The 27,449-nt window shown below is 46.1% G+C and overlaps 2 protein-coding genes across 2 annotated transcripts; both read right to left on the bottom strand.

Annotated features, from left to right (window-relative positions):
- Positions 1 to 571: 571 nt before the first annotated feature.
- Positions 572 to 5,745, bottom strand: zgc:109889 (uncharacterized protein LOC553542 homolog). Its single transcript, XM_068755914.1, has 6 exons — positions 5,613 to 5,745; positions 5,088 to 5,222; positions 2,961 to 3,114; positions 2,350 to 2,467; positions 1,157 to 1,201; positions 572 to 709 (listed from the first exon to the last, which is right to left on the bottom strand). Exons 1-6 carry the CDS (start codon positions 5,743 to 5,745, stop codon positions 572 to 574), a joined length of 723 nt encoding a protein of 240 aa, XP_068612015.1.
- Positions 5,746 to 16,823: 11,078 nt separating this feature from the next.
- Positions 16,824 to 22,961, bottom strand: htr2cl1 (5-hydroxytryptamine (serotonin) receptor 2C, G protein-coupled-like 1). The gene is made up of 6 exons (XM_068755828.1): positions 22,553 to 22,961; positions 21,176 to 21,376; positions 19,245 to 19,408; positions 19,033 to 19,160; positions 18,410 to 18,665; positions 16,824 to 17,396 (listed from the first exon to the last, which is right to left on the bottom strand). The coding sequence occupies exons 1-6, from the start codon at positions 22,959 to 22,961 to the stop codon at positions 16,824 to 16,826; spliced, it is 1,731 nt and encodes a 576-aa protein (XP_068611929.1).
- Between the last annotated feature and the right edge of the window lie 4,488 nt (positions 22,962 to 27,449).

Genomic DNA, 27,449 nt, shown 5'->3' on the forward strand with positions numbered 1-27,449 from the left:
CCGTAGCGCTGAGGTGGTCCCTGGTGTGGTGGTCGACGGGGGCCTGGGTGGAGGGGTGGTTGGGGCTGGCTGGGTAGGAATCAGAAGTCATTGACCTGTTGGGACAAATGCGAGCGGTTAGGTCAGCGAGACAGCATGAAAACAATAAAATAATATACTTCTAGAGTTCCAGTCTTTTTTATGTTCGTCATGCATTATTATTACACACAACGTAGAATGCATGTAGAAATAAATCTAACAAAAATAATTATTAAATGTAGCAGCCATGAACATAAACATGAACGGTAGTGGTGTTAATATTTTCAATTTCACTCTGCTTTTCCATTCATCACATCTCTTCTCATAATCTATACTGTTGAATCTACAATGAATTGTAAAACAACATGTTTTCAATTACCTTGACCAGCAGAGGGCGGCATAGAGCTTTAATCCTTCATGCTCTAAATATGTGGCACTAATAGACTCGGACTGGAGGTGTAACAGAACTCATGCACTCTGAAGTAGTTATAGTATGCCAACGCTGTTTATATCTTAAGGCAGAGGACACTCCAGTCAGCTTGTGTGTATGTGTTCACCTGTTATCAGGGGACAGGGAGCCTTCTGAGGACATGCCGTGGTAAGGGGAGGGGGTAAGCCTGGCATCTGGCCTGAACTCCTTGTCGTAGGCCAGGACGTTCCACTCCTGACGCCGGTTACGAGCCTTGCGGACCTTCAAAGAGCCAACGTACCATTAGGAATGCGAAGAGGCACTCGAGAGTGTTTCACCGTCTTTACTTATTAAATCGCTTCAATGCGTTTTAATAGCGGATGGATTGGAGCCGGTAAGCGACCTCCACGCTGGCCTGCGTCTCCGCTCTTTAATTCTACTCTTACAACGTTCACAGCTGGCTCTTTTATATTGGCTTCGTCTTAAGCGCCCCTGCAAATTCACTCATTCAACCTCAGCTAATTGGCAGCATTCATCGCAGGAGCAACGCCTCCATAGGGTGTCCCAAAAAGCTCTGCAGTTTCTTGGAGTATGACTGATTAAGCCTTATTTGTGCAACAATTTAGACTTCCTCTAATTGGCTAGTTTATTGCGAAAACCCCCCCCAATGTATAAGATACTTGCGAGGTTAGCTAGCGAGTGTGTTTTTCATGCTAAATCCTCACTGACCTTCTTCACCTCTCTTCCCGGGTCCTCGACCTGCTTCTGCTGTTCCTGAATCGGAGATAAAAAGGAGGGAAAAGAAAAAACGTAATCATTTGGGTCCAAATTTCTCTGGGGCAGAGGAAGAGAACAAGAATCACCGGCTCCACGCACTGATCACTACTTGTCACAATAACACGAGACCAAACCAAAACACAGAAGGTCGGCTAGAGGGCGAAGTGGGAAGCTAATGCAACGCGACACAAACAACAGTGTGTGGTATTTATTACGTGTGTTACTGAAAGCCATACCTGCGTACGTGTTTCTTACCCGAGTTCATTCATACTCTATAACATGTGTGTGTTGTGTGTTAGTGGGGTGCGTCAGGGTAAAGTGTGAGTCAACAGAGTGGGAGGTTAGGGGGGGGGGGGGGTGGGGAGTCATCTTACAGAGATGGACAGGGGGCTCCTGGGTGGGGCTTGTCTGGAGTGAGGCCTGTCAGGGTGGGCCGGACAGCCCTATGGAAACATGGGAGAGAAACAAGCTGGCACGTTAGAATGGAGTGGATGAGGAGGAGGAAGAGGGTGAAGGGCGGGGCTGTTTCTTTGAAGGCGAGAGGAGTCGAAGCAGGGGGGAAGCATCAAACTCTCCTGCAGATGAGCCTCCTCTGTTCCCCAAATCTGACAGCAATAAACTGAACGTAAACACTGACAACGATAATCTAAAATTAGCATATCCTATCCACAGCCCCCCCCCCCCCCCCCCCCGCCTCTTGGATTGAATGCTTGGATTAACCACGAGACCCCTGCCGATGCTGCTTCTGGAGATGCAAAACGTATACCGGAAGGTTTTCTAACCGAATAATACACATCTAAACAGTACTTTGGCATAACGGGCCTGCTCGACTGCTGCTGTATCAATAATCAATCAGACAACAAAGCGAAGCTAATGGTAAGAAGTTTATGACCAGAATGCATCCAATTAATGCATTAAAAAAAATTAACATTTGGGTGGTGAAAATAAACAAACAAATTAATGCAGAAGATGAGTTCTGTATCACAAATAGTCGTCGCCGTAGAGACTAGACTCCATCCAGACACACACACACACGCACACACGCACCTACACACACACACACACACACACACACACACACACACACACACACACACACACACACACACGCACACACACACACACACACACACACACAGCCGTACCTTCTGCCGCCGCTTCTCCTTGCGCTTGTCCTCGGTGGCCTGAAGCATCTTCTCCTTCCACAGGTTGAAGAAGTACGAGGGGTCGGTGTAGAACTTCAGCGCATCCTTCTTGTCATCCCTGCGTGGGGGAACAGCGACGTTAGCAAGATTAGCAAAGATGCTACAATAGCATGTTAATAATCTTATCTAATTGATAGCAGAAAGACCCAAACGCTAACGTCTGGGGCGCTTCTGCTCGTGCTTTGATCTTGTATATCTTTTTTTTTTTTTTTAATGGCAGTTTCAAACTGTTTGCAGGTGCATTACTGCCAACTACTGGTGGGAGTACAGCATTACACGCAGGTGCAGCAAATAACACATTTTATGAGGATACAGTAGTCATGCATGCTATAATTACACGGCTATTCGAGTGTTTAAAAAGGCCCATACCTAACAGAAATGGTAACAGGTTTCAGATCTCCTCTTTCGCCATAATTTCTTTGGAAGACTAGCATTAGCTGGTTGAAAATGTGATTTCAAGTTCAGAAGAAAAGGACAACATCCCGATAAAAGCTATAAATACCTACATGCTATATATAAAATAAGTTTAGTATTGGCAAAAACTCGGTCACCTGTAGGGGCTGAGAATGTTGAGCGGTGGCGGTTTGTCGCAGCGGTGGTACATCTCCACCACAGGGTTGGGGACGGACGTCCTGGACACCACCTGCTGGTCCTGGGTGGTGCTACTCTTAAACGCCTTCCTCATGTTAATATCCTGCAGGGACACTGTGAGACAAGGAAAACAGTAAACATTGAAACAAACCATAATCCCTCGAAACAGATGTTTTAACAGTTCATGTGTCGGATTAGCTGCTTAATCCTGGATGCGCAGGAATGTCGTCCGCCGGCCGCCGTTCTGTAACATTTACATTCCAGAGTCTGCAGAGAAAATGTATGTAGAAATATATATATATATAAACTAACTGATTCCTTTCTTTGTTTCCTGACCGGCTCAGGTTCCCAATATTCCCGTCTCAGACAACCCAAAATCTTTCAATGACAAATAGTCACGAATCAATTACTGTATTTGCAATTTGGATTAATTAAAGCAAGAAAGGTTTAATCTCCAGAATACATTTCGAGAAGGTTAAAGGTTAGTCTAGTTTGTCTCAGAATGGCACACATTTTGTGTGCATACAGACAGACACAAGATACAGAGAGCTTATACACTTCATGCATTTGTATGCAACACACACACTCGCTGCAGCAGCCAACGTGAGAGAGAGAGAGAGAGAGAGACTGCATGTATGTGTGTCAATCCCTCAAACCCAGAGGAGATTTAAAGCCACACTCTTGCAATGCTGTTTAGGATGTAGCAGATGGCTACACACACACACACACACACACACACACACACACACACAGCTGCAGTGTATGTCCGCCCAGCAGCAATAGGCTTCATCTGTGTCAGCGTGACATATGTTAGTAACGATTTACTCGACTGTCTGGACTGTATATACGTGTGTGTGTGTGTGTGTGTGTGAGAGAGAGAGCTGGATCCCTCTCATCTGCTCCTCGTTTGATCCTTCCTTCCTAATCTTCTGTCCCTGCGGCCAAATGAATAATCCACAAAACTAGCAGCTAATGCAACTTTCATTCAAGGGCATCTTCAAAGAAACCTAAAGCTCTCTCTCTCACACACACACACACACACTAAGCTGTCATCCTCGCTGCACATTGACACAAATCTCTTGATTATCGCTGCTAATTATTGCATAAAGGCGTCTAAAAAAAGGCTTGCTCGGTTCGCAGTCGTCCAACTTCCACATTAACACGGCCCTGAACATGCACTCGTGTTTATTAATCATGTTACTGTGTGGAATTGAGGTGCAGCAGGAGGCCGGCCTCCCCCAGGGAGAACATTTTCAGGTGAGGTTCAAGGAGATGAAGGGGATTTTTTTTGGTTTTGATTGGTTGCTTACATTTTAAGCAACCAATCAGATCCGTGTTTACAGACGAGGCTTCCTTTCCCCATTCCTTATCTGTTCAGTCCCATTCTTTTTTTTTCTGCTGTAAAATATCCATAGTATCAATCGCATGCTGGTTCAGAGATTGTAAAAGCAGGAAAAAAGAAAAAAGAAAGAAAGTGAAGACAGGAATGAAGGACGGAAGAGGGAGGAGGAATTATAAAACAGGAGACAATGTGAAATGTCACAGAAGAGAAGAGTGGCAGACGAGCGAATGTGTGGTCGGAAATGAAAGACAGACAACTTGGCTGGTGTGAGGGAGGAGCAGGCAGGGGGGAGGGAATGAGGAGATGAGAGTGTGGGGGGGGGGGGGGTAGGAATGAGTAAGGACTGCTGAGTTTTTTTCCCCTTTTCATCACTGTCTGCTTTATCGGACTCCGTCTGAGGCGGCTGTGCTGCAGAATGACTCTGCAATACAAGACAGAAGGAGTGTGGAGTGGGGGGGGGGGGGGGGGGGGGTGCTGATGACACGCTCGCCCAGTTCCCAAGTCACACCAGTTTAAAATGGCCAGAGTCACAAACCAGTAGGATCCGACGCTTTCATCATCATCATCTTCTCATCGCGTTTGGAGACTTCCATAAGACGTAACAGCCCCAGTGAAACTGCATTTCACCATCGGTTACTACGGTGACCTTAAAGCTTGACGGTGGAGGTGATCAATTCTGACACGAGCGCCATCGGTAGGCGTTTCTGTAAACTGGAAACGTGCATTGAGGACCAACCGCGCTTACCCTCCTCCACGGTGGAGTCCAGCTGGGTGACTTTCACGGCCAGCTGGTCCACCCTCTCCTGCAGGCTGCTCATCCTCAGGTAGAAGCTGTTGGCTTCGTTGAACAGCTCGCCGAAAATATCCTCCGCGTGGCGACCTGGAGAGAAACGCACACGTGTGGGGGGGGGGGGGTTGGTGGAGCAAAGCCTCCACATCGTCCCAGCTGACGAGGCGTTTCCTCAAGAATCAATCGAGATGATGCAATCTGCTGTTTTTTTTTTTTTACAAAACGGCATCCTGTGGAATTTCACTTTCACACTTTTGTTTGATCCTGGGAGCGCAAGTATGTGAATTAAAACGGTCACGCTGGACGCCATGCTGCACATGGCTGAGTTAACACGCTTAAAGATTAAAGTTCTTCATCCGGACTTGGTTTTTCACGAGCGTAATGCTGAAGTCGTCAGCTGCGGTCGAGACTCCACTTTGGGTGCCGACGAGGACACATCTGGATCTGGGTACTTATGAATGGAGGCGGCCGGATACTCACTGAGACCCCCCAGCTGCTTGATGATGGCTGCCAGGGTGCTGTTGGTCACACACTCCAGCTCGCTGGTCACCCCGTCCGGCAACGCCCCTCGGCACAAGTGCCTGGGCTCGATGTTCCTCTTCACCAACGGCATCCTGGTCGGCTCCTGACGAAAGTCACACCGATCAATGCCACTGTAGCCGCGACGGAGCGGGAGCTAACCGAGCCGTGAAGCGTTTTCTAAATGGTGCTAATAAGCATGTACGCGCGTCTCAGACAGGAAGTGTGTGCGCGTGGCATCTCTCCGTGCGCACCTGAAAGAGTTTGCATATGCGTACATGTGGGAAGGGGGGGAAAGCGCCGGAGGTCAGCGGTCTGGAAGCGGGCCATCCTCCGGCTCTCTCCCACAACTTCAATGCAATCAACGGCACAATGGATGTTTTCAGGATGAGCAGAACGAACCGAGACAATGGCGGTCCACATAAACACGCGTGCTTTTGCCGCTCAACGGATTGGTTGCTGTTAAAGTCTCCTCCGTCGCCATCTTCAAAGGAACCTCGTTAGTAGACCGCCTGGCAACAGCGGCGAGGGGCGGAAAAAAAACTGCACTTTACCAGGAAGAAACCTCGAGCAGGTCCCGACTAAAGGAAAAGCAACAGGTGGCAAAACGTAATGCGAACCCCCCCCCCCAAAAAAACATTTAGCATCTTACAGGCAACCGAGCGCTTGTTCAACTCAGGAAGTTCATGAAGATATTTTGAAGGATACAAAATATCGACCAATCTTTATTGACAGAATCCCAGAAGACATGTCCGTGTCCGACCAGACTGAAGCACGCACACACCCCAACTCGATTAAAAGGGACTAGCATGTCCTCTTTACGTCTGTCTCTTCCTCTTTCTCTCTTTAATAGGGTCAGACATTCAATTAAACCACCTCAGGTTTCCTCATCGACTTGCGGTAGGAGCGTCGCCGTGTGTGTGTGTGTGTGTGTGTGCGTGCAGATGTTGTAAATAATCAAACACTATGGCTATTTAATAATACATAAACACTCCCGCTCATCCATCAACTCGATAGCTGCTTCCTCATATCGCCCTCCTGACTATCGACCCCCCCCCCCCCCCGCCGCTCCATCGCTGCCTGGCTTCATTAATAAATCAGGAGGGGTGTGTATCCCCCATCTGCGCGCCATTTGGTGTTTGTTTCTGTTCAGAGGGAACGCAGGCGTCTCGGTCGAGGCGTGTGATGCCGGTTTACATGCATGAAATGATGTGGATTTCATTTGTTCAACACACACACACACACACACACACACACTTCATTTTTTTAACCCAGAAGCATCAAAACCGTCATCGGCTAAAAAAAATAAATCAGTGAACTCTTCCTCCAATTGAACAGCGAGCCATCAAATTGAAGTCTAGTTTCATTTCAGATCGAGATTTAAGAAGGCGGTGAAGTTTAAAAAAAAAAGTCTGTCGTGGAGCTGTGGGAATGTTGCCATGCCAACGCACTGAGGAATCCGCGCCGCTGCATAACAGTGGGACTTCCTTGGAGATGGACACTTTAAATTCTAAGAAGGATTAACTGGAGTCTGACAACCTGGACTCAGACATCTCTGGAGTGCTTGGAGCAGGGAAACACACCTACAGCCACCTGGCACGAAGAAATGTCAGTGTCTTTGGTTGTGATTGGTCAGTTTTAGAAAGTCATTTTTGGGATTCTTCAGAAAGGCAGCTGTTAGTTCCACTTCTCATTATTCCAGTTGTTGCAGAGGGGCAGACGCTCTAGATAAGGTACGAGACTGGAACCAATCTTCTTGCCAGGAAGCAGAGGCTCTGGTATCGGTTCCCGCCTGCGTCCTGAAGCTGGCGCTTCAAAGACGTGGCATCAAGCGGTTGAGATTTATTCATGCAGCCATTTTCTCTCATTTTTAATCGATAGGTCAATCCTTCCATACATACATACATAACTTAAACCGATGCTAACTAGCTGCTCCTCCGAAACGTACTGAACATCACAGTGTTCCAAACGGTACGACTGCAACCTGACCAAGCCGCTAACTGGAACGATTCAGGAAGCAGAGATCACAAGGTTCTTCTCCCTCCTCTCAAGATTCAAGATACTTTATTATCATTATGCGATCGTAATAAAATCGTGTGAAGGCCCACGGCTTAAGGCACTCATCGGAACATAATCAAAAACAAAACACCAAATTCTCTCTCAATCTACATCCAACTTCCTCTCTGTGACTGTTGCCATCACATTGCATTACATCACTTCCTTTAGGAAGACAGCTGATCATCCTCCTGATCCTGAACAGACCTGCTTGTGAGGAGGCGACGAGATGCTGTGCCAAAACACACCCCTCGGATTGGGATTAGCACCCAAACATCTCCCCAGGAGGTCGTCTGGTCTTTAAACGATATTACCCTTATCAAAACGTATTATTCGTCCAGGCAAGCATCGGCTAATGCTATTACTGCGCCGTCTGCTCGGCGACGTAAACACAAACGCCATCAGGTCTCCCACCGGCGACACGGCAGAGCCTCATCATGGCGTCGGGAAGGTTAGCACGGGAATGATGGCAATCAGTCTGTTTAAAGGGTTATTATCCCTGCACGAAAACACACAGAAGAAGTTGTAATCTGCTTAAAAAGATAACGATGGATAAAAATGTATCATGTTAAAAATGCAAAACTAAGTGAGACGAGAAGAGAGGAGCAGTTGAGAGATTTTGCACACACTTGCCTCTTGGCTTCCTCTTTCCATCTTTTGTTTTAGGGCTCTGTGGAACTGTTGCCATGGTTTCCTTGGAAGTATTTTCATTTTTGACTGAGTAATAAAGTGACTGGAGCAGAGAGTTTAGATGGGGGGGGGGAAGTAATGACAAAAATCGTATGCAGACCAATACTTCTTTCAGTGTGTGATTTTTTGGATGTTGCCACGCTACGGGGTCAATTCCCACACTGATTGTTCTACCTGAAGATTGATAAGTCATTATACATGTAATACATGTAATAAAAGTACAAAAGCTAGTGAAGGCACTTCAAGAAAAATACTGCCCCCCCCCCCCAACTATTAAACATGATGGTAAAGACCTGGTTTTATCAAAAAGGAAAAAACATGCAAAAAAAAATGCTTTTAGTGTTTATTTTAAGTATTATAATTATTCGTTATTATAGTTGTATTGTTAGTGAACAGAATTAATGTCTGGCAAAATAGTGACTCTACTTCACTGGCCCTTGCTAATGTGGTTTGTAAACAGGTCACACAGAATGGATGCAATAACATGCTGTGTGTGTGCGTGTGTGTGTGTGTGTGTGTGTGTGTGTGTGTGAGCCCCCCCCCCCCATGCGACCCCTTCTCTCACAATTAAATGTGTTGGCATCAGCGCAATTGCAACAAGTCATCCGGCAAAACCATGTGACCTGACAGTGGGGACAAACACACACACACACACAGAGTATAAATATATATGATATACTGGGTCTACTGGGTCTGGGATGAAGGCAGAGACAGGTCACATCATAGCTGGGATGTGATGTGTCCCAGTTTCTGTGTTCCCAGTTTGAACTGGGAAACTGAGACACACACAAAAAACCCCCAGAGTAACAAAGAAACCAGAGGAATAAAGACTTGTTAAACAGACTCATTGGCACAGCAATATTATTATACTTCAGGATAATAATAATATATGTATATATATTATATGAAAAATAGTCCCTCCTCTTTCCTGAATTGACTCCTCCCCCATGGAGCAAATAGATATACTATCTTAACAGTCCAAGCAGGACTGATGTTTCGGGGGAAAAAAAAAACTGTGTGCAGTGCTGCAGGTGGAGCCATGCCAGCAGTTTCACAAAGGGGGGGGGGGGGTAGTTGTGAATGCTGTGGGTGCGTTTGTTTGTCTTGCCATGGGGCGGCCCGTGAGTTTATTGATTATTCTAAAGATGTTCTACCCGGGTTTCCCCGTCATGTAATACCTTTTAACAGACTCGACAACAAACAACAGTTTGGTTTCCTCTGCTCAAACACATCGTGTGAAATGAACTTCTTTTAGAAAACACGTCTTTACAGCTCGAGCTGAAGACTTGAACTTTGCATTCCATGTTTAGCATTAGAAACTGTCGCACACTCGATTGGTTCGCTCGTAAAAAAACACGCCGTAAACAACAACAACAACGACAGACCAGTGCGGTCGCAAAGGCAAACTGTTGCGAGTCGATTTTTATGATCTTTTCAGAAAATACACTACAAGGAAACTAATGGCTGTCGGGTCCTATTGAATGCGTTCGTTATTCAACCTATGAATAGGAACGGAGAAGCTCTCTAAGTGGCCACATCACTCAGTCTGAGTGCGCCCTGAAGAGGGCTGCTTTGTATCTCCAGAGTTCATTCAAGCCATTAGCCACAATGAGATGCTCTGAACATGTGTTCGAGGGCGGATCTAGGCGAGATATGTTTTAATAATATGATCAAATCCCACGTCCTTTCACCTGGGAATGTTTAGAAGTCGATAAAACGTGGTTCCAAGAGGAGGCGGGTTTGCAAGTGAGCTCCTCTGGGGGGGGTGGGGGGGGTCTGGAAAAGGTGTTTTGTGCCTGGGGAGTCAGAGATCCACTCTTGAACAGTCCTGGTAATACAGATTATTGTCATGGATAATGTTTCCAAGTCGACTGACCTGCATTTATTTCATTTATTATTACTTCTTGGCCTGTAAAATACTCTGATGCGAATTAGTCTATAAAACCACACACAGAGAGCGACTATTATCTGATCACTGTACGCCCAAGCTGGAGTCTAGACTTAAAAGGTGGCTGGGTCACCTCTGATTTCCTGTGATGACCTCTAGGGGAAAAAGTTAAGCATTCAAAATGAAGATTCAAGGTGGTCCCTGATTGGCCGTGAGACCGAGATGCCGGGGCTCTGGGACCGTCAGCAGCGAGGCCGTGGTTGTGTGGAGCGTGTTGGACATCGATCCAAACAGCGCGCCGAAGACGACAAACACTGGAGAGCTGCAACCTCTTGAGAGAACGGCCAATGGGAGAGAGCCATCAGCACCAGGGAGCCACAAGAAGGCCTCCCAATAGTCGGTGCAGCTCTGCCGCACATCCAGCATGACCAGATGATATTTATATATATATTTATATTTATTTTAAAATGATTACTAAAGCTTTTTTTTTTTTTTTTTTTTTTTAATAAATATAATTCTAGATCGCTTGGATCTGCTACAAGTGCTTCCCTTACTCAATTGCCCACCCCCTCCCAGCAAGTGCCCAAACCAATGAAAATACGACCTGAAATACATCAGAATAAATAATAAATACGGCAATTTCTGGCACGGATTTGGGATAAAAATGCGATCATATAAGCAGTTTAAACCGAATTCCGCGTGAATAGCCTCCCATGTTGGCCCTGGCGCAGACTAATCCCCGGCGCGCCTCCTCTCCAAACCCCGTCCCTCTCCTTTCTAGCGCGCACGCAGGCTTGTTCTCTGCCGAAATCCCGGCCGTGACACATTACGACCAACTGATGGTGACATTTGGTTGTCGGCGGAATGGAGCGGAGGACACACCTGGACCAGCGATCACGCGATCCCGTGCAACATGAACGCGCTTCCTTCCAATCAAAAGCACGCAGACTGTGTTCCGTGATGCATTTTTTTTTTTTTTTTTACATAAACAAACGCACCCTCCCTCCCCCCCCCCCCATCAGGAGACATGTGTCCGCAACCATCGCTGTGACACGTTCAAAGCCGATTAAAAAAAAAAAAACAGGCTTACCTGGCCGCGGTCTTCACCGTCACCTCCGTCTCTGATTTAAATGGCTCCCCTCAGTCCTTCTCTGCTTCGCATCTCATTCCAGGTCGTCAATGCTCGACGGATGGATGGATGGATGGAGAGAGGCGGAGGGAGGAGAGAAGCCTTTGAAGTGAAGAAATATGGGCGCCTGTTTTGCAAACCAGCTGCGTGGACCGGATTTATGTCGTTTCCAAGGCAGCGTCTGTCGGACTCGATGAACGGTCAAGTTACTGCCCGTCGTAAGAAAAAACTCCACTTCCGATTTCCATTTCAAAAATAAAAGTCCAAAATTGAACATCAGACAAAAATTATTTGTTGCCTTTTTTATTAACTAAACGGACCGTTTCATAAATTGGCTTGAGCAATAATTCCTGACGTTTATCTGCCCAACCTGTATCAAAAATAGCACTAAATATAAATATACTTTCTGACTGTATAAACCATAACATATCAATGCTTTTTCTCGATATTCCTCTTATTAAGAGAACTGCTTTAAATTTTAAGAATGTTTAATTATTCTTTTTTTCTATTTCTTGCTGGTACTTTTTCTAGCATTTTTCACATTAAGGGGGGATTCATTTTTCAAAAACTAGCCTGACTCTTTGACATTAGCAGAAACTCTACAAATATTTCCACAGTGAAAAGTCAAATAATTAAATTACTAGTCACAATAATAATATTATCGGTTGCAAAATAGACCAGCGATAGTTAAAAATAAATTTATGTTACCTGTGCGTTAACTCCCGGTATCTTTTGTGGTACCTCATGCGCGCTTGACGCACCACGGAACGAAACAGGGAATGCAGCAAATTGCCGAAAGGGCGCATGCGCGTCCGAAAGCTCTCCGACTTCAGACGGCAACAGCCGAGGACACCGCCCACTCCTCAGAGCAGCAGCGTGACCAGCCTGAGCCGAGGATGCAGAGGCCTGTAAAAACGCTGCACTAAAACGAGAAGGCCGCTTATCCAAGAAAATAATAGAAATCAACGTTTAGGCTTTTCAGAAAACAGATTCCATCACAAATGCGTCTTAGATTTTGGACACGTGTTCTTATTCACTTAAACGGGAACATTCAGACTGGTGTTACATGCCGCCGTGAATATATGGGGGGGACAATTGTAGCTGCATTTTACCCCTTTAATAAAATAAGTGTGCTTTCCAGCGACTTGACCCCCCCTCCTATAACCATCAATGTCCTGTTATGCTACAGTTTGACCACTGAGAGTCGCTGTTGCTTCGTGTTTCTAACACGGGTCGCCTTCCCAAGGTCCGCTGTCCTTGGTGCTGATTTAATCGGTAATTAAATGCGCCTCATATGAGCACAGACATATTACTGCTATTATCAAATTTAGCAAATTAACAGACTGTGCAGTTTCTCATCACAGGAGCGCTGCTGCGGTGATGTTCGGCAAGGTGGAAAACCATATTTACTGTAACCCCCAAAAAAGAAAAAAGAAAAGTATAGTCCACATGTTTAATATTTTAATAAATAAATAGCAGCTTCACACAGAAATAAAATTAAATATACATTGTCTGGATGATGGTAATTGCCCATTACATAAGAAGATGTATCGTAGACAAAAAATATTTTACAATTAGAATTGTATAAATAATAATAAAAAAAACAGCCACTGCATAACAGAGGTTCAACACATAAAAAAAAAGATAGCTGACTCGGGAGGGGGGTGCATCGGGGGAGTTTGGTTTGTCAGACTCTTGAACAATCTGCAGCTCTGGCTATTCTCAGAGACAACCAGTGACAGAATGAGACGCTGGAGAAGGAGGCACGGTTCAAAGACCGTTTCTTTCTTCCCCTGCAATTCATTTGAAGAAGTGTCCTTAATTTTGCATTTACGTTGTTTTTGTTTTTGGCATAGTTTTCGCAGAAAGGTGAAATTATTGAGGTGAATAATTTAGAATTTTTTGGGAAATATGCTTCATGGCTTTAGATCTGACTGTTCGACAATCGATAATAATTCTGTGCATGTAAACAACGAGCTTATAGCTTAGCTTGGCATAGCGACAGGAAACATTAGCGCAGGAAATCATTTTGAACTGAACCATGCTAGCTGTTCCCATCTGTTTCCAGTGTTTATGCTAAGCTAGGCTAATCATCTTCTGCCTGAAGGTGGGGGAAAAAAAAATGTAACTGTGCCTCACCAATTTTATTAAAATGAAAATTTGCCAATGAACGCCTCAAACTATTTCTACACACACCGGGCCCGGATCGAATTATTAGTTGAAATGCTTCCAGATTCGTTCTCCATGTGACCGCTTTTATCTATCTGGACAGGATTGGCATCTGCGGGGACAAACCTGACCAGACTCCAAAAACAAAAACCCAGAAAAGTTACGGCATCAATCTCAGATAGCAATTTAAGCCAGGCCTGGCACACACACGCACACACACACACACACAGGTACACGGGAAAAACGTATAGTTATTACATTGCGACATACCGAGTTGGCCGGCCTGGCTGTCGCTCTTTGCCTGCCCTCACCTGGATGGATCAAACATTCAGTTCAAAGAATCCTCTCTTGTCTGTCGTTTTTCTTTTTCTTTCTTCTTTCTCTCATGCCTACGATAATTTGGAAGCTGTTTGCAATGTGCGTTTTTGTTAATTGCTCCGTGCGCTTCTGAGACTTAATGAGAGAACAAAAAAAAAACAAACCCCAGAGTGAGGCAGAGAGGACCTTTTGAGCATCACGTCACACAAGCACAAGTATTTGTAGGCCGAACCATTTTGCTCGGGCCGGCCAACATTAGCTCATGTAGACCTCCCTTTGAAGAGGTAAAAGTGGCTTCAGTGACCACTGTGTAAGTCTGTAGCATATAAATAGCTAAATTATACAGAGGTGCGTAGAATTAGAGTGAAGAATGCTCCCAGTTTCTTATGTTTCAGTCTAATTATATGCAGAGGAGGCTGCAGGCCCCGGGCTCTGGATTTGATTGGTCCACTGCAGGCTTTGACCTTTGCTCTTTGAAAAAAAAGGTTGTACATTCAGATATTTCATATTTCTTCTGTAGCTGATGGGAGTATTACCTAAATGGTGTGTAGATCAGTGAGGAAAGTGACATTTTCTTTGGCGAAATATTATTGTATTGGCAACTCTCCATAAGCACTACAATACCCATAAAGCACCCCAAGAGCATATTTCATTAGCTTCTCTTTTTTTTTGGGCTCCTGCATTCTCTCATCGTTCACATTTGAGACTTCAAGCTTTTAAGATAATAAAATAAGAAGTATGTTCAAACTGAGATGACACCCAAATGCATCATCTGAGTCGTGAGTTTTCAGTTCGGGAAGTCCTTCCAGAGCCAAAAGTAAACCCTCGTTTGCATAATTGGGTGGAGTCATAAATCCTTATTTATTTATTTTTGGCTCCTTTTACCATTCCGATCTACTGAACTAGACCTATGACGGGGAAGTCACTGGGTGAATTCAGACAACAACCACCCTGTCAGCAGCTGATGGAGATGCAGTGCGGACGAGTCAGGCCGTCTGTCAAGCTGTCGATAAAATGTGTGAGGAAAGGGATGTCGCAAAAAAAAAAAAAAAAGATAAAAAATCAACGGTAAAATAGCTTTGGCGAGTTGAAGTCTGTCTGGATGGAGTCGAGGGTATCTCTCTTGGTGCATCGACTTTCTGTCCGAGTTATGAGATGGATGACCTCAGAGTTGCACTCTGGGTTGTGGCGACTGAAGCTGAACAGATCGTAGCGCAAGACCCGTGTATTTTAGAGGGTGCGGGCATCAGGTGGGAAAACGTGTAACTCTTCGTTCCGCGTATTCCTTGAGTATTCCTGTCCTGACGTTCCCTGCACCACTCCAGCAAAAGCTTGGCCTGTGAAATCATTTGGCCAAGGGCTTTTGCAGAGTGGAAATAAAATACATTCCTCTAACCTCTAACGACCAACCTTGAATCGCTTTTTTTTTTTTTTTTATGACGGAGACGATGGAGAACTTCTCATTCAGCGAACGTGCCACGAAGAGATGATGCTCGGAATCTAAAATAAGCCAAGAGCGGAGCCGATTCTGATTTGTCGTCCGATAACATGATAAGTATATTAAAACGGGCTGCTGCTGCTGCTGCAGGACGTGTGGGCCGGAATACCAGTCGGTAGATTTAGCAGGCGTTCATTAACCGTGAGAAATACCGAGTCGGCTCTGAAGCAGACACACGTGTACGATCTGTTGACTGTGAAATGGATTTAAAGCAAGAGGTGGAATAAAGTGAGATTAAATCAGAAATCAAATGATGTTACAGAGTTACAGCTGAGAAAGATCCTGCAAAAATGCATTTTTCATTGCGTTTTATAAGCCTGGATCAGGGATAATGCTAAATTGGTGAAAGCTGATAAAAGCTATATAGTTTGTTTACAGCCTATTTTAAGAATGAGGAACCGCTGTGCACTCTTATTAAAAACTTTCTATCCTATGATTGTTATCAATGCAAATCTGAAGAAGATGGAATTATTATTAGTTCATTTTAGATTGGTCAACGGGAGCAAGAGCCAGATGGCTGCGATGGACCAAGGCCTGCAACATGTTTTTACCCCCCCCCCCCCTTGTTCAATCAGAGAGGGAGCCGCTTCTCTGCGCCATCCGACCTCTAGATGGCGCTGTGAATCCACCGGAGACCATTCCTTCTTCCTTCCTCTCAGACAAAACTTTAGACTGCGGCCTTGAGAAAGTTTTCTTCAGCGAGGAAATCCAATTTCTGTCGGCTGAACTGTTTGATTATTCATGCTGAAAAGGTTCGTTCGGATATATTTTTACGACTGCGTTGTCGAGCTTGAGCGGCACAAAAATAGATTTGCTTTTTTGGTTTGCCCGGCGTGGAGAGGGATCCACGTGACCCAGAGCCTGGGACTGCATTTGGGACTCTGTGTGAAGGCTTGAAGTCGCACTTTCAGCTCGCCGACCCCAAGCGGTCGGTGCCGGACTCTCTCTCCTGCGCCGGTGGGACTCCTCGGCGGTTCGGTCGACTTCACGCCAGGCTCAGAATAAGTTCTTCAACGACTCTCATCATGTCCATCTAGTCCCCGTCAGGATCCCCAGCTGGTACCTCGATCGAAAGCTTTTACTCTCTATTCCGTGGTATGAAAACCAACAGCGGCGCCACATAGAAAGCAAACACGTCTAAAACGCTGGCTTTCATCCAGGAGCGGCGGTGGAAAGCCGTCCATTTTCATCCCACAGGTTAGCCTTTGCTTTCATCGGATTTCTCCAACACACTGATGCAACCAGTGCGCTTTGATGCGGTGGATGCGGCTCCTCAACCGGAACCAGTTCGTCCGCCACTTATAGAGCCAATGAAAAAAACCCGCCGCAGGCTTCAGCTTGTTTGACGCATGGCTCTGCCGATTGTCTGCATATCGTAGAAGACGCGAAACACACACACACACACGCACGCACACACACACACAGTCACACACTGCTTGTGTGTTCTCTGGAGACGGGGCTGCAGCTGATGAACGACAGCTCCTGCTCCGCCTCGGTTTCGGGCTCCGTCTCCGAGAGCATGCCGATGTTGTGGCATTCCGTGAGGCTCTGCGACACTATTCCAATTTGTGTCTCGTCATCCGTCATGTCTTCGGGATCCACCGACAGCCTCCCGTTATCCCCCCTGCCGCCGTTGCGACAGTTCCTGTTGCGGTCCATGCCTGCTTTCCCGTGACTTCCCGTCAGTAGAGGGGTAACGGCGTGCGACGGACACGGCGGGGGGACCAGGAGGGCTTTGCAACTCTGCCCGGCCGCATTGGCCGCCATGTTGTACTGGCACCTGATGTAGCTCGAGAAGGCTCTCCGGTAGGTCTTGTTGAAGAGGGTGTAGACCAGAGGGTTAACGCCAGAGGAGATGTAGCCCACCCAGACGAAGACGTTGAGGAGGTCGTTGAGCAGCGACTCGTTGCAGGAGCCCCGGCACAGGACGAAGGTGACATTGGTGATAAAGAAGGGACACCACATTATAAGGAAGAGAAAGAAGACAATTCCCAGGACCTGCAGGTGGAATGAGAGGACACCCAAAGTAAATAGAGGTGGAAGGAGCAGAAGCGGGGTGGGGACAGATCAGAGACACAGAAAGCCAGAAGGAGCATCAAGCATCAAGAATAAGAAGGGAAGAATCAAGAGGAGCGAAACGGCAGAGGAGGTTTCTGTCAGTGGTGAACGTGAGCTTCGAACGGAAGATTAACGCAACGAGTGTAAAAAATGTACTCGAACCCAAAGGACATCTTGTGTCTTCTCCTTATCTCCTCATCGTTGAGAGGGATCAAGAGAAGGAGAAGAGATTTGGAAAGGAATTAAGGACGCGCACAAGGTGTGAAATGTGAGGAAGAGCATTCGCTACCGATAAGAGCATGCGATGTCGGTATAGCAGAAACGATGTCAGAGCAAGCCACATTTATAGCACAGCCACATTTTGACAAGCTCAAGGCAACCAGCTTGTGGTGCAAAACTATCAAAGCAGTAAAATAATACAGCACACGAGTCCTCGGAGATCGACTGAATTTGATTTAGGACGGCCCGAAATGGAATCTGTTTCGGTGTCTAAATTTACACAACATGGCAGCTTCAGGAAAACATAAAAAACACGCAAAACAAATAGAACCAGTCCTGGAATCAACGCTGGAATTTGAAAAGGCAACCACACTATATTCATTATATTCTCGCCATCTGCTGTAACTATGACAACTGCAGATGTGTAAACGTCTCACCACACCCACCGGTGGCGATCAATCGGTCGCATCGATCGTTTCGTGGGCAGATGTAAAACCTCGTTCAGCTGCTCCTCTGTGCAAAACGCTTGGGGAAAATAAGATCAACTCAAAATGAGTCAATATAAAGGAGCTCACCTGTTTGAAGCACACTCAGAGCCAGTTTGGGATCATTTCATATGTTTAGATAATGACGTTGAATACATTGAGTGCATTTATGTGTTCGTCTCCCAGCTGTTAGATTACAGGTCTCCTTAAATCACCTGACAAGCACTCAGCGCCAGTCTTAAGCCTCACCTTGGAGGCTCGCTTCTCATTCTTTATGGCCTGCATCATCCCCCGTCGCCCGTGGCAACCAGAGGCATCGCTCCGCGACGGCCCCGCGGCTGGCGAGCTGAGCTGAGACGCCACTTCGGAGCTGGGAATGATGCTGAGGCTTTCCGCCGTGGAGGCGCCGAGGATCAAGGTGGGCTCTGCTGCTTTCAAACAGCTCAAGGTGTTTCGTCTGCTCTGAGGAGGCCTTGACTCTGCGGGGGGGGGGGGAGACAAAGTGCAAGAGGACAAAGTAAAAATGGATGAAGACAACCAGGACAATTCTCTTGGACAAGCGAAGGCACCTCGCCGATGTTACCCCTGATTCAATGTACAAGAGCTTATTTTAAATGTGTCCCCTTCTCCGACGTGTCCCTCCCGCATGTCTCTCCTGCATCTGGTTGGACGCTTGTGTGTCTCCGGGGCTCGGCTCATTGGCTCATGCATCCAGCCCGCTCCCGCCTCCTCCTGCCTGGCTCGGTGCAATCACCTCCTCGGCTACACCTGTTCTTCTCAGTACTTAATTTGAGGCATCTAGATGGATTTTCAAGTTTCCAGCAAAAAAAATAAAAAATAAACAGTTTTTACCTTGAGATTCTGAAGGGATGTTGATCTGAGGGATGTGAAAGGTGCTGGATGGAGGCTGTAATGTATTTGCCATCGCTGGTTTGTGCAATGGCTGCTGGGAGGAAGTCTTTGCCTCGTACAGGAAGACGGTGGCCTGCCTCTGGAGCACCTAGGGAGGAGGGGGTAGGCAACAAGAACAAAAGTAAAACTGTGATATAAGCCATTTATAAAAGGCACACGGCTACTTGAATACCTGTATGGTGAGGCAGTACGTCACCACCATGATGACCAACGGGATGAAAAAGGCCACGAAGGAGCCAATCAGCATGAAGCGCTCCTCGTTGAGGACGCAGCTGCCGTTGACGAACACCTTGTCCTCGTTGTGGAGGCCGATGACCGGGATAGGCATCGAAACGCCTGCAAAGAGATGGAGATCACAGCTTAGGGTCCTGCAGAGGCCCAATCTTTTATTGTGATGAGAGAAACTAGCCCGGCGGAACCCGTCACTGGATGGAAGTACGCGCCGTTAGCGCCACCGTGGCTGCTCTGGTGTCGTTAGGGGACATTTACCAAAAAGAAGACCGAGGTGGCGGCGAGTCTGTGAGGCTGAGCCCATTCCCTGACCCAGGATGATAACGCTGACTAATGTGCTGCTTCTGATTCCGCAAGGCTTTTCACTGACCCAGGATCAGTGTTTCACAGGCAACACGGAGACATTTTGCTCTTCCACTGAACCGTGTCCCATCAACACTCGGGACTCGGCACGGTTCATTTAAATCCAATGTACAGCATTTTCTCTCGCACTGCTGGTGGTCGGGTCAGAAGACGAGGCGAGGCAGCGGCCTTAATGCGATTCGCTGCTCTGACCTGCAAACACGGCGGCCCAAAAGAGGAATTTGTTTGCATTAATTTCCCGACGATCCAGTGGTCCGGGTCGTCATAATCTATTCATGCTGCACACGGAGGACATTCTGCACTGCTGAGTCAATCCACAGCTTCCACAGCATAATGCTGGATAATGAACCATTTTCATTGGGAATTGCTAGAAATTAGTTTCAAGTGACCTTTTTGTCTTATCCAGAGCATTGGATCCATAAACAGATTTGTTTTTTTTGGGGGGGGGGGGGTTGTTTGTCTGTCTGATCATTTGAAGTTGTTTCCTGCTAGTTAGTGGAAGGATTGGGAATATGATAAGGAAGAAATCATTACATTTTGGAGGGGGGGGGGGGGTGTCCAGATAAAGGGACAAACCAAGGATTTTAATTCCCCATTTGGTTGAACATTATTGCCTATTACGCATAAACGACTTGATTGATCACCATGACTTGTGGGGCATGTGCCAAGAACAAAAACCCAATCGATTTCGGAGATGTGATACATCCCATTAGACCTGGGAATATTTGGAAAACGTTACACTGCGCTGATCGAACTCATTTCAGTCCCTCAGGTTCGAACAGTTATCTTCAGAAGGTACTCGTCCACCCCAAATCCACACTCAGAGATAATTTATTAATTTATTCCCATCAAGGGAGGAGATGCTCTTAAAGGATTTCTGTCACGAAGCCCAAAGGAGCAGATGCCAGTGAATGCAGCACGAGGCAAAGACTGTACGCTTTTGCTCATAATGTAGCTGTTAAAGATAAAGATACATTCTAATTTTGCAAGCTTGTCACGCTACACATACAAGTCCGGATGGAATTCCAAACCGCATCTCTGCACCGGAGAGAATGTCGGAGAGGATCTGATGTTTTTGTGGCTAATCCTTCATCATTGATCGGTGAGAGCCCTTCATCAGACCTCAATCACAGCGGGAGAGAACGGAGCGTGATCCGTCCCGAGGGGGGGGCCAAGGGAACGCCAACAGGGAAGCAGAGGATTTCAAATGGAGCCGCTGTGAAAGGACAAAGAGCATTGAGATGGAGGGATGTAAAACTGCTCCGCCCCTCTGGAGCACTTTTTTGCCGAGCACTGTAAATGAAATTCTGCAAGAAATAGATTCATCTGGGAAAAACGGTTAAATCTGAGAGAAGATTATGAAAGCTGCAGAACAAAAATAAAATAGGTTTGTGATTTGAGCAACCCATAAATCCAGCGTTGGTCTCGTTCGATAACTTGACCTCATTCAACTCTCTCATTCAAGTTCAAATGGTCTAAGAGACAAGGCGTGTATTCCGCAATCCTGACCTATAGATATGGTCCAGACGGCGGCGATCTTCATCATGGCTTTGGTTCTGGAGTTGAAGCGGCTGTGCTCTATGGGGTTGCGGATGGCGACGTAGCGGTCCAGGGAGATGGCGCACAGGTGCATGATGGAGGCCGTGGAGAACAGCACGTCCAGGTAGATCCAGATCGGACACAGGGCGTTGGGAAGAGGCCAGGCGTAGTCTGGAGGGTGGAGAACGGTGAAGGAAGAGAAGATGGAAGCGGCGCTATACCGTGTGGAGTCAGAGATAACGCGTCACAGAAAAGAGGCAGTCTTCCTCATTTCCCTGACAACTGCGCCGTTTATAAATTAGTCACGCATTTGTCTGAGAAAGCGCTGGCGTAAATTCGCTCTATGTGCTCGGAGGGCCCGGCTGTGTGGATGTCATCAGGGGCACTGGAGTATGAAGGCTTATAAGATGCAGCATGCAGAGGTTGGCTAAACTTTAATTAGAGCACGCCAGAGCGCCGGCCGCGGTCCCCGGCGCTTCACACGCAGCAGATTTCCCAGGATGCCTCTGGTTAAAGCAATAGTTTGATCGCAGCATATGCGTGTTGCCCTGATTATTAGGATCATGATAATTGGTACTGTTTAATGCATTAATAAATGCAACACACACACACACACTGTCAGCATGTGTGTGTGTGTGTGTTCCTGTATCTGCACGGAGAGATAGCGTTCGGCGAGCATCTTGATTGAGTTGCACTTGAAGGTCAGATTATATGCTGAGGATTGATGTGTGTGTGTTTGTGTGTGTGTGTGTGCGTGTGTGTGATATCTCCCGACAACATAATTTAGTCCATAAAGTCTTATTTCCCTCCGTTGTACAATTCCATTCCATTTTATTGTCTTGATCACTTCTCCTTCCTGCCCTCTATCTTCTGATATGATAAAAAAAAAAAAAAAAAAAAACATTTGCGACCCATGTCCAATAATTTTTATTTAAAAAACATATATTTGTTTTGTATGCTTTTATGCATGTTTGACTTCCCGCGTGTGTCCGCCGTGGAATACTGACGCACAAGCGGACTGCCTCCATTGGAATGCGTTTTCCGAAAGACAAAGACAGCTTCTCTCACCCCTCCTCGGCGTGTAAAGTATCGATTAATACAAGTGAAGCCACCGGGAAACTAAACTACCATTACGTGGCCAACGAAGCAGCCCACAAACGCCCCCTGCCCCCGGTTATTCCTGACAAAAGAGACGCGACTCAAAGTTTGGCTAAAAGGAGGGTGAAGTACAACAAGACAGAGAGATTTAATTTGAAATATTAGATGTGTATAAAATAAATAAACATCTGGGCGAGTCTTCCGCGTTACAAGTCAACAAATGTCGCTCTGTGGGTTGCTCAAACTTACCGTAGAGGATATTGATCAGGGAGATCGGCATGACCAGAATGCCTACAAGCATGTCCGCTACTGCCAGCGACCTCAGGAAGAAGTTGGTGGCGTTTTGGAGCTTCTTCTCCAGCGACACCGCCAGGATCACCAAGATGTTGCCCCCGATCGTCAGTGCGATGATGACCAGTATGAGCAGCGCCGGCCAGTTTTTCTCTGTCATCACCACCCTCGTAACAGATTCCTGGGTAAAATTGTCCAGTCCCGCGCTCATGGCCGCTGCACCTCCGCCGCCGCCCCCGAGCCCGATGCCCCACGACTGGTTGAGGTCCAGGGGGCCGTTGCTTGGCCGAGCCACGCGACTTCCCGTCTCCAGGGAGGACACGGTGGCACCGAACCCGCCGAGGTGAGCACTCGCCGGGCCGCTCATGCTAAAGAGCCACCCTTTGCCAATTTGAGGTCAAAAGAAGTGTTGAATGAATGCCAGTAAATCTTTGCAAGCTGCAAACAACCTCAAATTGCTCCTGATCGTTTGAGTCTCCCATTTGTTGTCAAATAAGTCAGCGGCGACAGACGTTGAAGGTGCACACGCTGAGCCACAAGTCCCTGGGTCGCCCCCTTCTGGTGTTCAGTCACATCTGCCTCCTGGGTAAAACGTGGAGTTCTAGAGTCTTTAATTTAGAGCAGGAAAATGTTCCGGTCACATCCATGGTGTGACCGGAACACTGCTGGTGTGGAATATATCCACAGTGGTGTGAGAAGAGGTTGCTCTCCTTCAGGGCAGCGATGACGACCCGGTTGATCTGGAGAAGGAGTGAATGAGAAGAAAGTCAGATCATTTTGTTGGGGATAAGTTGTTCCGTCTGGAATTTGTATTCCCTTCCCGCGAGTCGCACCTCATCAATTAATCAGTCACACCTTCCTCACTTCCAAGCCTCCCTATAGCCATTGCACATTAACATGCATTGATTTTCCCAACCTTGCAGTTCCCCCTCATAAATTCTTCTGTACAATTCCATGCTTTTGCCCCCCCCCACCCCCATCCGGTCACAATCCGCTACTTCCATTGTTTTACTGCCTTCTTCTCTTTCCTCTTTTGACTACTTCCCCTTCCACTTTTTCCGGATTTCGCCATCCCTCTTCAGCCTGCGTGACCTTAAAGGTTAAAAGTGACTGAAATCCGCCAATGGACTCCTCTTTCTTTCTTTCTTTCTTTTGCTCCTCCTCCTGGGACCACACTGTTTCACGGTGTTTGCACTCGTAATGCAAGTGTGGGGAGAGAGAATGACTGCTGGTGTCAAACAATCCAGCCGTTTAAAATGAGACAGCGGCGATAACACAGTGCAGGCCATTCCCTCTGTTTACGCTTAGCTCTCAGACGGATTGGTGACTTAGCATCTAATACAATTCTTCAAGGGAATGTGGAAGAGTCCGGGTGTACGTTCCATCCTTGCGTGTAACAAACTGTAACACAACAATAATAAAAAAATGTGGAGGCATATGTTTAAGAATGAAAAATGAACGAGTGTGTGATTTCTTCCTTCTTGTGTTAATCTGTTTTGTGGGCGGCGAGTTGGCGATATTAGAGTTCAAAAGGCACACTGAATGCGTGCTTATAACAGTGCTATAAGCACAATAATAGCACTCTCATCCTGTGTGGGCATGTTAATTTTTTGTGTGTGAGTGGATCTCTCCATGTGTATTGAAGTGTATTCATTCATCTGTTTTTCCATGCGGTTGTTTACGCGATTATCTATGCATGAATTAATTGTCCAGGTGTGATTATTATGCGTAAATGGAATATTCATGAGTGTGTGTGTGTGTGGGCAGATTGAATGTGTCATGTGCAGCGAAAAACCTCATTCCTAAATGGCTAAATAAATAAATATATGAATGAAAAATTAATAATAAAACATGATTTATAGCCTCCTCCAAAGCAATCCGTGTTTACTGGCGGGAAAAAAAAGTCAGCCGTGCCATCCACATAACAATAGAATAAAATATGCTAATGTAAATGCCAAGGTAAAACAAAAAAATAGAAAACTCCTCTGGCGATGTCTCTAATTTACAGCTATCAAATTGATTTTTTCTGTGCTTCATGCTAAGCTAAGCTAATGACATCCTTGCTGTATATATATATATATATATATATATATATATATATATATGGGCATACACCTGCTGTCCCAAATTGATGAGATTGCTCATCAAATTGTCAGAAATCTGTGAAGAGACAAACACTTTGAGCCCAAAGCATGAACATGAAAGAGATCTTTAATACTTCAACCATTCCTTTATCTCCTTAGAGATAGAAGCCATTATTTGCAAGGCTATCAGACGGCAATGCCTGATGAAGGTTATACAGCTTAGAACTTTGGTATTAGCTAAATCCACATTAAGAAAAGATTTTCGAACTGAATGTAAATTTGTTTTTAAAGCATTTGAAGCATTTTATGCAATAAATATTGCAACTCAGGTCAGGGTTTCCAGTCGGATATTATCAAACCACATTGTCTCATCCTCTCAAGCCATTCACAAAGCAGTTTCACAAAAAAAAAACATGAAAGAAAAAAAAAACCCACGGAACTTTGTCCAGCATCAAAAGGAGCTCCTTTAGTCAGAAACATTGAGCGTTGTAGCATCTATGTACAAAATGTGTGTTTTACGAAGTGATAAAGAAAAAGGAACGACAGAAATGCGAGGCGGGAGCAACGAACAGAATCGTTGGCATCGCACCGCGTCGGAAGAATTTGGCCACTTACTTCTCTTCCTGATCGATTCTGACCCTTTGCTGCCGTTTTCCATCACCGTTGGCCGTGACCTCCTCCACCGTTACCTTTCCCCTTCTTTCCCTCCGTATCAATCCCTCGATCATCTGTCACTCCACGCCCCAGGAGTGAGGGATCAGCATCATCCATGGGCCTACAGTAAACAGAGGGAGGGAGAGAAAAAGAATCTTAATGCTCTTTAGCAAAGCATGTCTGAACAACGCCGAGGTTAAAAGTGAATGGAAGCCTCCTGAACCCACACACACACACACCTACACATACACACACACACACACACACACACACACACAAACACGCGTTCCATTAAGCGTCGGCTTCTTTTATCCATCACAAGCACACTGGCATTGAACAAACACCCTCCAGATCATATGGTTAGATTAGGTTAGATTATTGTAGTTTAGCACCAACTTCACATCCTCAGTAGTAATAATACGAATAAAAGGAATATTAGTAAAATATAATTAGATCGGTTTGCAGGGGTCTGTTCATGGGCTTCATTGAATAAAGGTATTCAGAGGCTGATAAATTTATGAATGTTAAGTTAATTGCAGTTTAAACGAGGCAATATTTCCATTTAAAATAGCATAATCTTGAACTTCCTTCAATTAAATTAGTCTCGCCGTACCTTCTTCTCCTTTTCTTTTTTAACTAAACAAAGACATGTTGACGAGAGTAAATAAGGAGTCGACGTGGAGACAAACAAGCACAAAGATAATGGGAGAAACAGAACGAGCCTTTCATTACTTGTTGCTTGTAGACAGAGACAAGAAAAAGCGTTTCCTCGTTTTCCAGAATGCACATGCGTGAACTAAACCCAACCAATGGGAACATTCTGCAGCCCCACCATTGTCTCCCCGTGAATAAATTGATGTGGAGCTATTGCATGTTTCCCAGAGACAGGGGGGGGGGCTCGGAGTCGAGCCGCTGCTCCTCCACATCGAGAGGCGTCAGCTGAGGTGGCTGGGGCATCTTATTTCGGATGCCTCCTGGACATTTCACTATCATGAAATGAGGCGCCATTATGGAACGAGGCAGTTTTGACTAAAGCAATGCAATCAAGGCGTGTATCACCATAATGTGTGTACTACCCAATAACTGATGATGCCTTTGTAGGAAGACAAAACGCACTAAGTGCATATTGCGTACTAACAAACGAGCCCATTCCTTTATTCAGGGCCCGAATGCTGATGAAGATTTCTGGAAGGGCTCTTAAGGGACAGGACTGTTTCTGATTGCTCAGGTTGTCGGGGCGGCGGCGGCGTCGTGGTGGTCGTGGTGCTTTCTGGGACCTGGCATTAATGCATAAAAGTACAATCACTTGATTAAAGTGTCAAATAGAATCTTTGAGTAAGTGTAAATGGCTTGGGCATCGAGGCGATGACATTAATCACTCGCTGCACACGCAGCCTGTATACATGAAGGCCGTGGGGAGCGACGAGCAACATGAACCACCCAACTGGGACCTGCAGGTATGGCTGGATGTGCAGCAGAGAAATGGGAATGGCTAGTCCACCAGTCGGAAGGGTGCGCTTGATTACGATGGAGGAGTCAAGTTCAGGTTGTCTGCCTGAACAAGCTCAGAGGCAAACATATCTCCTTTAGCCGAAGGTCTGTTTTAATGGGAAAAGATGAGCGAGAGAGAGAGAGAGAGAGAGAGAATGTGAGGTTAGAGCAACAGAAGGTTGAAGTTGCTTCACGAGTCAAAGCGATAAAGTTTATTCTCAACTGGATGATTTAAGACAATTACAGAGGAGCAGCCCAGCTAACGTGATATGATCTCTCTACTCCATCTGTGAGTGTGGGGACAAGGGAATGAGTGCAAGGGATGGAGAAGAAAGTGCACGTGCAGCAGTGATGCTTGCATACATACAGAGTATGGTTTTTGCATTTGAGAGCTCGCGTGCACAAACCAATGCGCGTTATGACGCACAAGACTGAGACAACAGATTGCCGTGTTTTCACCCAGAGACATAATGGAGAAAAGAACAGGGTGTTCCTTGACTCAGCTGAGAGACTCGGGATTATAGACAGCGACCGGGCATAAAGCCCAAGAGGAGGAGGAAAAGAGAAAAGGAGAGATGAAAAAAAAATGGAAAACAGAAAGCAAGAGACTGTGAAAACTGAGATTT

Source organism: Brachionichthys hirsutus, chromosome 23, assembly GCF_040956055.1.
Source record: "Brachionichthys hirsutus isolate HB-005 chromosome 23, CSIRO-AGI_Bhir_v1, whole genome shotgun sequence".
Classification (NCBI taxonomy): Eukaryota; Metazoa; Chordata; class Actinopteri; order Lophiiformes; family Brachionichthyidae; genus Brachionichthys; species Brachionichthys hirsutus.